The sequence below is a fragment of the Rhipicephalus microplus genome, unplaced genomic scaffold, assembly GCF_043290135.1.
Source record: "Rhipicephalus microplus isolate Deutch F79 unplaced genomic scaffold, USDA_Rmic scaffold_15, whole genome shotgun sequence".
NCBI lineage: Eukaryota > Metazoa > Arthropoda > Arachnida > Ixodida > Ixodidae > Rhipicephalus > Rhipicephalus microplus.
In genome coordinates, this window is record NW_027464588.1 from 490528 (window position 1) to 502500 (window position 11973).

The 11973-nt window shown below is 43.9% G+C and overlaps 1 protein-coding gene across 2 annotated transcripts in view; it reads left to right on the top strand.

The window, feature by feature from the left end:
- Positions 1-11973, top strand: part of LOC119174265 (cytochrome P450 3A24-like) — a 61344-nt gene that overhangs the window by 24175 nt on the left and 25196 nt on the right. For both annotated transcript variants that reach the window (XM_075883096.1, XM_075883097.1), the window contains 5 exons: positions 1553-1669; positions 2412-2500; positions 5357-5502; positions 7458-7573; positions 10383-10524. In XM_075883096.1, coding sequence (XP_075739211.1) covers positions 1553-1669; positions 2412-2500; positions 5357-5502; positions 7458-7573; positions 10383-10524 — 610 coding nt within the window. The remainder of the gene's footprint in view (positions 1-1552; positions 1670-2411; positions 2501-5356; positions 5503-7457; positions 7574-10382; positions 10525-11973) is intronic.

Here is an 11973-nt window from a genome sequence, read left to right on the forward strand (position 1 = left end):
ATGGGCCGTGGCAGAGAATATGCTCAAGCACTTCCTCGCGGGCGCAAATGTTACATGCCGCACTGCTGGCCGTTCCAATGAGACACGAACACTCATTCGTAAATCCCATGCCCAACTGCATGCGACAGATTAAAGCTGCATCACGTCGTGAGAGCCCGGATGGTAAAGGAGTTTAGAAAGTTCGGTCAATTGAACACAGACGTGCGTTGGAGAAATCCTGCGCATTCCATTGGAAGCGTGATACGGAGAGCAAGTGATTGCGGTCGCCGCGCAGCGTCCATTCTCAAGAGCGGTATGGGCGTCCGCAGATCTTGGTCACGAGCCGATGGAACAGCTTCATCAACGTGGTCGTTGCTGACAATTCCAAAAAATGACTAGCAAGCATTGAAATACAATATCATGTCCGTCCTCAAGATCTTGGTGGTAGACCTGCCTTATCTCATACACCGACCGTTCATGTAATCCATGCCATAAAGCAAACCGTAGTAATTTTAGGGCTGACCTCGAGTCCCAAAAAATGATCCATTAATTAGGGGGCTGCTGAAGAATTTGCTTGACTGCACCTCTAAGCGCTGCAAGTTCCGCTTCTGTCGACGTCGGCATGTAAGAGAACTTGTATTGTAGCAGTAAGTTACCAGATGGAACAACCGCTGCTCCTGTACAACCATTCTTGGAATTGTTGGAGGCATCGGTTTAAAATCCGTGCGGTCAAAGTACGTTTCGTCCCAGAAAAACACGCAAAGTTAACTGTTTCAGGGCTAGCGGTGACATGTGTGCCTTCTTAAGATTCCCGGGAACCGATATGTGCGCACGTCAGCTTGACGGAGACTCCACGATGCAGATGCCGGACGCATTGCAAGTTTGGAGCCAGGCGGTTATATGTCGTGGTGTTTCGTCACAATATCGTAGATAACACAGATCGTGTACCATGAATATGGCACTGAAAGCTCCTGGTGGGTCATGTGTTTTTCTAAACAAAAATGCAACAGTGTACAAAAGAGTTGAGCAATAAAGTTCATATCAAATGGGAGGTTGTTTTCATGCAGCTCTTTCCTTCAATGAATATACACTTCACCAGTTATTTATCGAAAAGAATCGAAACTCGCTCAACCAGGTTCTAAAGGGCGAATCGAGGAGCCATATGGTGCGCTTTCACTTAGCCGACTATACAAAAAAAAAAAAGAGCAAGCATTTAGTTTTTGTACAAACGATTTCGACAGGTGCCAGTTGTAAAAAAATATATATTGTTATTTAAAACTCGCAATTTCTATCAGTGCAACTTGCAGTACTTTTCATGGACTATTTTGATCTGATTGCTACCACAAATGCCAAAGGTACTGATTATACGAGTACCTATTTAGTCACAACCTCATTGTTTGTTGCCGTATTAGAAGCTAATGCGTCGGAATGGCTGACAGTAATGTCTGAAAATGCTTGAAGCTACCAATAGTTTTAGGTAGCGCCTTATTGTGTTGAATTTCTAGTCCATTGTAATTCTACAATGTATTCTTGCATGAACAGTGACATCTGTTTTGTGCAAAACATTTTGCAGGATCACCAAATTGAAGATCCGTTTCTCACTAACATAATGACGCTTGCACCTGTTGAACGCTGGAGGAAGATACGCCAGCTTTCCACGCCTGCATTTTCAACGGCAAAGCTGAAAAAGGTCAGTTCAGCGCCGAAGTGATGGAACTTTGTTTCGTTAGTTACCAAGTGCACTGCTTCTCTTGTTCTCGGGCGCGGTAGTTTAAGATACTACTCAAGAGGGTTTTGAGCCGTTTTCTTGGCTCACTTACTAAGTTTCTCATCTGCTCTCAACAGTTGCAATTCAGAAACACACACAATCACTCACACAGATACACACACGAACGCACCAGCATTCGCACGCATGTCAAACAAATTATAACGTCAAAAACTATCCACATATCCAAAGAAAACTTAATAAATATATTTAAAAAATAGAATACAATGATCACAATAACAAAGTAACACACGTAATCGGGTGAACAGCTCGATACCATGTGATTATGTCATATAGTTATGTGAAGCTACCGAAATGAGTACAAGATAGAATGACGTAAACCTTGTGAGCTTATGAGTAAAATTCTTGCACGAGAATTATCTCTGCGTGGACACAAGATTTAGATATTTTGCGAACATTCACTTTATAATATTACACTTATTAAAGTACGCGTACTTTCACTACGCCGTTGATCAGCATAGAGGGGTCACATAAGACCACCTGCTATAACATGCAGCAAATACAATCTCGTATGTCCACCAACAAATATATTCTCTGACACATCTAACAACTCATCAAGAACGTGAAGCCGTGTAAAGCGCAGGAGTTTAAAGAAGTGTACCTTCGCTATATAGAACGCTGTGCTCACGAAGCCCGGCATTTACAGATGAACGACCTAATTCAAGACTGCGCAAGAGTTAGTGCTAAGCACCTCGCAAACGCAGCAGAAGAAGAAAAGGAACTAGACGTCAAACAGTGAGTGATGCGCAATATTTTTTGTTCTTCCCTAGATGTGTGCCTTCTTAAGATTTCCGGGAACCGATATGTGCGCACGTCAGCTTGACGGAGACTCCACGATGCAGATGCCGGACGCATTGCAAGTTTGGAGCCAGGCGGATATATGTCGTGGTGATATAGCATTCCTTTCCCGTGCTGACAGTTCGCAATGTGAATAAGCAAAACATTAGGCATAAAGACACTGATTAAGGAGGTGAACAAATGCTACATTTGATTGTTAGTGTTAAGGTGTTTCTCGAGCACACTCCCGGCGTGGAGTACATTCGGCTGGCGAAGATGGAGAGCTCTAAGCACACCCGAGTGCTTCATTCAGAGTGCCACGCTCCCAGCACAAAATGTTTGAAGGTTATATCACCTACTAAGAGACGCAAAAGGCCAATAATATCTGTTTTTATAAGAGTGAAGGTCAAATGTTTTAAAACCTCTAAAACGTCAATATTGCACTCAGAAGCGCTACAGTAATCGACGAAGATAACAAACAGAAACAGAGGAGGCAGACCTGAAAGACTTTTGGTTGGCTGCCCTGCAATGGGGGATAAGGAAAATGGAATAGAAAGATGAGAAAGGTAGAGGTCGCAAGAGAAGGGAAAAAAAGGGTCAGAGGCAGTGCGGTAGGTGGAACAGCACCGCGAGTGATAAGCGCCCGCAGAAGCTTGTTGACCTTAAAAAGCAGAGGGTGGCTTTTAATGCCTTGTAGGCCGTCTAGAGGAGTGAACGGTGTTGTAGTAGCGAATGCACAGAAAGGAACCCATCATCTAGTCGCCGGAATGCGTTGGCAAGTATTTGTCTCTCCAAGGCAAATCTATGACACCAGCACAGCAGATGTTCGATGTCTTTGTCGGTTCCATAAACATGACACGCCACACTGTCAGTCACTTTGATTAACGTTGTATATTCTTTCGTGAAAGCACTACCAACCAAAGGCGGCTGAAAAGCAAACCTTCGCGTCGATGAAGGCCAGATGGAGGTCAGAGTCGCGGTGAAGGGCCAAGTTGATGCTGGCTGGTGCTATGTGTGCGCGTTCCACTCAGTCATGAATCGATGAGTTTCAGCGCATGGTGCAGAGCGACGAGTTCTGCCGCCGTAGATGACGTCGAATGTCAAGTCTTAAAACAGAGTTACCTCTTGTGATGATATAACCACCGTTGCACCAGAACTGAATGATGTAGTCGAGACGTCTGTATACATATATGTGCGCGAGGTTACTTTAGTTGTCGTACAGTACGAGTGTTCTTTTAGGGTATGCATCAGGGGATCAGATATTCTTCACATTCCTTGTGAAGAGCTTGTGCGTTTCAGGTTAATTAACGGAAAAGAAGAGCTACCTGATGTAAACCTTGCGAGGACGCAAGTTTCTATTTCGGTGGCCTGTGCTTCGCTACGCCGGCTGCCGGGCAGAAAGGCACATGCCGCGCCGAAAAGCCGTCCTCGTAGACGGACTCTTAGAAGTGCTGGCGATGTGTAGTGTGCTTAAAGCATGATTTTGTTTGAAATGAAGCCTTCTTTTGGCTTGAAATGAGGACTACAAGGATTCGGGAGCACAATCTCTGCCATTCAAGCCATCTTAATATTTGCCTGTGGTGTTGCTTTCCCCTAGAAGCACGGCACGTCCATGGCCAAGTACAGTGATGGTCAAGGGAGCCATGACTGCTCCGATTTTCCTGGAGAGTGGCTGAATGTGCAGCGAGGATGGGGAATTTTTTGGCTCCAACCGCGAGCGTGTTGCGCGTTGTCACATTGTGAGTTCGAGTTCGGTAGAGAACCAGTCAAGAGCATCAGCAAGAAAACACAAGATGTTACAATAAAGGCTTTCAGACGAGGCTCTAGACGCGGAAAGTATGCAGAATTACAGCAATGTTTTCTAAAAATGTGGTAAGCCATAAAGATCCGTTCTCAAATTTCACCTGACTGGATTTGTAATGTGATAAATCTCCAAGTAGCTGCCAAGACACGAATAATCTTAAGAGATAAGTTTATCAGCGGTTTTGACAAAAAGTGACGGTAACGTGGTGCGGCTGAGAAAGGAAAGAGATCGCTGAAGCGATATGTAAAATCACATTTTATTTTAATTTTATTGATAAGTGTTTTATATATGACACTCTCAGATTACTGCACGCGAGCATTGATTTGATGATTGATATGTAAAATTTAATGTCCCCAAAACCCCATATGATTATGAGAGACGCCGTAGTGGAGGGCTCCGGAAACTTCGACCACCTGGGGATTTTTAACATGCACCCAAATCTAGGTACACGGGCCTACAACATTACCGCCTCCATCGGAAATGCAGCCGCCGCAGCCGGGATTCGATCCCGCGACCTGCGGGTCAGCAGCCCAGTACCTTAGCCACTAGACCACCGTATCAATGCACGCGAGCATGCCTACGCTGTTACGATTGAAAAAGTTTCTCTCGCCTTTCAATGCATACTGCAGTGAATAATTCTCATAATACGTGAATTTTTTAAAGAATAACCGTTGTCTGCATATTGTTGCATTTTCCATAGAGAGATTACATTGCGCCCTGTTTTCCAGTACAGCCTGTGTTATAACGCCTTTTGACAAAGCAATAAGAAAAGGGAGAAAAGCTTGTAGAAATTTTATTTGCGCCATGTTTTTGTGGGTGGAAGGAAATTATGATAACGACCAGTGTGAAGATTGCGCTTCTTTAAGACACTCACTCGCAAACATTCTGTAAAATTACATTTCCTGGTACGTCAGCCCGAGGTTACACAACACGAAAACAAGATTTGGACACCACGCCGTGACCTCCGGCCTTGATAATTGAGGCGAACGTTCTCGCATGCTTCCTGACAGGTTTTACGGACACTTCGCTCTGGACATGATCGCGAGATGCGCGTTCGGCACGACGCTCGACTCCTACACGGACGCCACGAACGAGTTTGTTACGCAAGCGAGGATAGCCTTCGCCGCCAACATCACTCCACTGCACATGATCAATGGTGAGAACATTCACTCAGCTCTCGCAAGTTCTGTACATAACTGAATTGCAAACGTTTTAGAGGCGCGAAATATTCGAGAAAGCTGTATTCTTGCAGCGTTGCCGGGGAACAGAAGAAACGTTCCTGCCTGTAGTGCGTAGTGCAACGTTTACACTGCATGAAGGAAAGAATTGAAAATATGAGGCCTTGTTTTCTGTGATTGGTGCAGCTTTTAATGAGAACTAACAGACAACTATGCCAAGGAAAGTATAGGCGATGTTTTCAGTAGTTATTAGTAAAAATTTACAATGACTGGTGCACTTACAAAACTTTTACGTGAAGCTTCACATAAAGTTTCAGGGCATAATAACATATCCTACACTTTCCTGGGAATCATTGTCTGTCAGTTGTCATCTTTATAGCGCATGCAACGTATACAGCAGTGCGAGAAGGGAAAAGAGCCCATTTCATGCCCCTACCCTTCGTACCAGACTCAACGATGTGTTCTAGGAGCCAAACTGTATCGTCTTGGTGTAAGACCTGCATCATAAAGAATGGGCTCAGATCTTGGCCCATGGCTTCACGCATGCACAAGGCGACGAAAGCCCTACGGAGCCGTTTGAAGGCGAACGGAACGGCTAACGTCTGTGAACCACAACCGCACCATTGTGATGACGATTATGATGATGATGATGATGATGTGTATGATGTCTCACATATGGCCCATACCGACTCAGAAGGATCGGCCAAGAAATTCATACATGAGTTAGACATTTTTAATATTGAATATTTATGAAAATAATTACGACATTGTGTTGTGTGCATGGTTTATTTTTTTCTTTTCTTTTATTATTTCTCCTCTATTATATATCATCCTCCCTTACTTTCCCGCACGTGTAAGGTAGCCTAACGAGCCAAGGCTTGGTTAACAACCCAGCGTTTCCCCTTCATCTCTTTCCCTCTCTCTCTATCGGAAGCTACCAGAAAAATTGGAAACATTACGCCTTAATAGAGAAGGAATTCACACATTTTTTGGAGACAGCTTCCCGTAAATGTTTAGTGTTTTGTGCACTCTTATTTTCTGTGAGGACTAGTTTCCCAAGAACAAACTTTTGACGTTACACTTCCAGGCACACAAAGCGCTTCTCCATTAATAAGGAAACGATCCTAGCAATGTTAATTGCCAAAAAATGACGTGTATTAAGCAATCTTATCCACCAATGATAAGTTTCCGCTACCACCGTATGCATGCTGACTTTTCATTGCTCTAAATGGCTGCCATACAACATTGTCCATTATTTTCTGCATGCGTGTTGTTCATTCAAAAACGTTGAGCTGTACCGATTCCCAAATTAAAGGTTAACATTATTTAGAAAATGATTCTAGACGGTTCCAAGTTTTTTTTAGGTGACAAACAACCGTCACCGACAAGAGAAAAACACGGCTGACCTCAACCTCCAAATTCGCCACTAGCCTACATCATTTTTTTTTGTGCTGAAGGGAATGCTACTGGGGCGGAGCTTCTGCCCATGTAGCACTACGCCAAGCAGTAAGATTTCACGCACGTCTCGTAACGCTGTGGAAAGTGACAGGGGCGCACCACCAGTGTTTATTGTAGACGCAGACACAGCATAGCGTTTGAGATACACGTAAAAAGGCACGACTTTCTCGTGTGTTCCAAGACGCAAAGCGACGAAAAATAAGTTGCAGGAAATACGAGTATCTTAATGGTTTGAGCAGCATCATGTCTCAAATAACCCCTCTTTGAAAATGAAAAAGAAAGAAATGTTTATATTTCACGTTGAAAACACGGGCGCTGTTGTGGAACTACATTCATTGGCGGTAGAATGCACGTGATTAGGCTCCGTAGCCTTCGCTCGATTGCCAGAAGTAGTTGTCGCCGAGTATAGAGAGTTTTTCTAGCTGTACGTAGCGGAATTCGCTTAGTCGGACTCATATTTCTTTTTTTTTTTCAGTGCTGCTAGCCAACTTTTTCAAGAGTAGAAAACCGAAAACTTTCAACGAAGGGGCTTTTCTCTACTTCAAGAGCATCTGCCAACGCATCATGAAACAAAGAGCAGAAACAAATGAGGTTGGTTTCTGCTCAGCATTAAAACCACATCGAAATAAAACTGCGGGCAATCGCTCGCAAGTGTTTGCAATCTGCGCTCCACCCGTGTCACCTGACAGTAACTGCACCGTATTGCTGAGCATAGATTTTCCTATAAGTGCACTAGAGAGAACTACGGCGCTAGTGTCTATGGGTGTGGCGACGCCCGGTGCTTCAGCCAATATAGGAGGGATAGTATTACACAAGTTTGTCCACTCTTGCCTATGGGCAAGTTTGTTTACTAGGCGAATTTGGGTACTACGATTGACTCTGAAACTGCTCTGCCATAATACGCACTTCAGCACATCAGCAAAGGTTTAGCAGTTACACTTCATCACCTTTTTCAGGCTCACGAATTCAAATTGGCTCGCAAAGATCACAATGATTCCTTCTTTCATACTAAACATAACGAAAACACAACAACAAACAGAGCCAGAAGTGCGTTCTACAAATCGTTCCCACGCTGACTGAACGATCACTGTGGCGGAGTCTCCTTTGGTTCAGTTCAGAAAACTCTAAGTTACTAAGAACCAAAAAAGTGGCTCACCATGAAAGGCATATGAGAATCCTCTGTTTTATGAGGGAAGACTGCGGGCTTGTGCTCACCCCGCTGTATGTATGCTTGTTCACTATTGAAATCAACATGTGCCTTATTGCGCAGATATGTAATTCACAGTTCTTCAATCGTACGAGCAGCCAAACGCAGATTTTATGCCTTAAAAACCGAAGACGACGATGATTCCAATTGTGGAGGTCTGCTTATTGTGGCGTTAGCTTGCGTCAAATTATGTCCACTAATTTTCTGCCTATCACTCAATTCATGTTCTGTTCACAATCTGCCTATCATTCACATTAACAAATAGAAAATGGTCTCAATTCGAATGAAATTGAGCTGGTACGCGACTATATCTCACAAAGGTGACCATAAAGCACCCCGTGGTTGTGGTATTGGGGATTGCTTGTATTTTTTAACACAAACGCCTTTGATGGGGCCCTGCAAAACTTTTTGAGCATGGTCAGAAAACAGTGCAGATCAGTCATAAGGCCCCCGACAACACGCGAGCCAAATATTATAGCGCAGCCTGCCGTCTGGAATTCACAATAAATTATCAATGTCAGTTAAAAAATTGCCTTCTATCCTCTTGACAAATGACAGTAAACACTGTGAAGTAACTCGTAGAAAGCCCATATATCAGTCATTGGCCAATTTGAACATGGCGCGCTCGGTCGTTTCAAAGATCGCCACGGGAGGCCGTGACTTGTCCATAAGTGTGCAAGCGATCACACTGAAAAAGCCACGCATTCGAAGAACAAAAAAATCTCAAGGTCACGAGGCGCGCGAAACGTAATCTCTTTGCCTCTGCTATCCCTCACTACTTACCTTCCAGCGCTTTTGTTGGGACGAGAGGACAGAAATTTGCTAAGGCACGTTCCCGGGCTAGTTGGTTGGGGGTTCATCATTGATAAGGGTATAGTGCACCACGACAAGGACACAAAAAGATGTAGACACACACATAGTGCTGTGTGTGTGTGTGTGTGTGTGTGTGTGTGTGTGTGTGTCTTTTAAAGACGATAGTCTTTCTTGGGGACCTTCCACTAAAAAATTTTGGTCTGTCTGTCTGTCCGTTTGTCTGTTTGTCTACCCTAACGATACCTCAAACGGCCCCAAACGGCCAACCCCATCCGCAGCGCCCACCAATATTGCTCAAGGTTTAGCGTTCATAGCTGTGCGATTGTCAAATAAAAAGCAGTTATTGGGCATATCTGAGGCGCCACAACAACGCTTTGATGTTTTTTATGTCTGCCTTTACACTAGAAGAGGCACACACAAGTAACTCAAATGAATGTAGCGTTTATCGCGCTGCGCTGACAGTGCAAAGCGATGCGCAAAAATGTGTTTCCAACGCTTTGCTACGACGTCACGGTGGTGGCACATGCCCGTCGCTTTGCGTTCTACATTTTATCACCTTCGAAACGGGTGTGCATATTTCTCCGCGGGCTGCACGCGTTCGTTTCCGAAGATAACTGCCAGATGGCTCTTGTGTCTAACGTGCCTCGATGCGCTCGTTCGCCTCCGCTACACGCTCAAGGCACTCTAACGCAGCGCCTCCAGAATACCATTCACCGATTTTCTTGCGCAGAACATCAAATAAACGTTTTGTTCACCCTCTCCAGACGCAAGACTATCGCCTTTTGACAAAATTTGCGGTGTAACATGCAGATTTGGAACCAATTTTTTTGTGTCCTTGTCGTGGTGCGCCATACCCATGTAAGAAAAGAGAGAATGCAATTGTACTTTGCGACAAATCTTCATAACTCGACCCGCACTGGAGTGATTCTAAAAATTTGTTTGGCGTTATACTCGTGAGGCAATAATCTTCCCAGTGAATTAATTTCGTGGTTACTTCAAAAAGTGTTTCAGGGCTCCTTTAATGTTTCGTACTCGTGTCCAACCGTCTGTGCCCTGCAATGGTGACAGCTGCGGAATCTCCCCCTCACACTCTGTCAACAACCTTGTGATGACACATTGGCTTATAGCAATAGTCTCGCCGCCATGGCTGAAACGGGCAAGTGGAATTTACTCTTCAAGTGGCGAAGGTGGCAGTGGTGACGGCACGCACAGCAGTCAGATCAAATGTGGGCGTGTTCTGAAGCTCGAACACGGTTTTCTGTTGGCTGTGGTGCTGTCGCCGCACTTTTCCTTCTCAAGTGTGACATTTAGATACCTATGTTAATCAAGAAAGCTAAGCAAAATGAAACAATTTTCAGTGTTGCTTGATTCATTTCGCAGAGAAAAGAGGACTTCCTTCAACTAATGATTGAAGCCCGCGAGGGCCGCCTATCCCAATGCGGCGACTGCACAGATGAACCTGGGAACGGCTTGAATGACGATGGTGCAGAAACCATGTGGAAGGGCACGACGAACGACAAAGGTCAGTCGGATAGAGTGCCTCGCTTCATATTGTAATATGTGGACTACCGTTTAACTCAGTGGGAAGTTTTGAAAAAGATGACGTTTCAGTAGGCTGTCCGAATTTCGTTACCTTGTGGTTATACAGGTGGAGGACTGGGGCCTTTATTGTTAAAACAAAAGTTATCCTTCCTTCGCGTCTTCCTTATCGTTCTTGTGCCGTTCGTGTCTTTCTTAAAAAAAGTAGGCTACTATAAAGAAACCAATGCTGCAGTTATATAAAACCCTGTTACCATTTTTGTGTCCTTATAACATATGCAGATTGTGCAGGAGCATAAAGAGAACGAAATAAGGATAAGGTTGGTTTGTGAATACGGGTCTTAGTCTTCCGTAATAACTGATGCATTTACTGAATCTATGAATTACAAACACTCGCAACTTAGTGATCCATTGCTTTCTATAATGAGGTAGAAAAGAAGCCAGGATCAAACTCTTTCTTCAACGACGACAAAAGAAAGCGTTAAATTTGGCCAAGGCTGGAAGAGAAAAATGTCATAATTTGGTTGATATATCGCAATACCTTTGAAAATAATTAATTTTGCCCATAGTGTTATGGAATACATCCTGCTTACGTGTATTTTGTTCATGTCGAAGTTTCAGACCGCTTACATATTCGGGCATCTGCATTAGAGCGCCGCGGGGAAAAAAAGAAGCCAACAACCCTTTATAATCGCTGTGTCTCCAAATTCTTTGGTATTCCATGCTGTTATCGACATTTCGACAATACAAAAGTTGTTGCAACAGCTTGATACAATTTGCAATTTCGTAATTTTTGACAACCTTGTATGTCGCAGTTGAGTAAGACACTTAGATCATTAGTCAAGGCGTGTGTGTTTTTCGTACGCATCGTGCCTCGCTTTAAAAGAAATTGGTTTTCGATCTACACTCGGAAGAAACAATTCGTATAAGCAGTTTTGAGAATACATTCCGAGAGAGTTTTGTGTGAACTAGAACCGTGGTTTAAGCGCTTCCCTGGCTGGTTCTTATCTCCGTGAAGTGATAGCCCCCAGTTTACTGGAAATAAACGTAATTAAGTGTATTAATTTTTTTCATCCAGGTAGACATAAGAATGATATAGTGAGCATGTGCATTGTACAGTGAATAAAACAAGCAGAATATAATACCTTGCCCCCCCCCCCCCTTCTGCCTCTATATGAACTGCTGTTCTGAAGGTAAACTCTTATAAATAGCCATTGCCGCATGTACATTCACCTGCAGAGAAGCTGTGCTGTTATAGATTTGCTCTTTCGACGAGAAACGTCATACAATGCCAACATCAAAATATTGATAATCTTTATGGTCACATCGCAGTTACTGCCTTACAGTTTGCGAAGTGCGTTCCAAGAGTAGCAACGAATTAAGGTTGCACGGCGGGCTTGTTGCTTATACATAGCGCTGGCTGTGTGTGTGT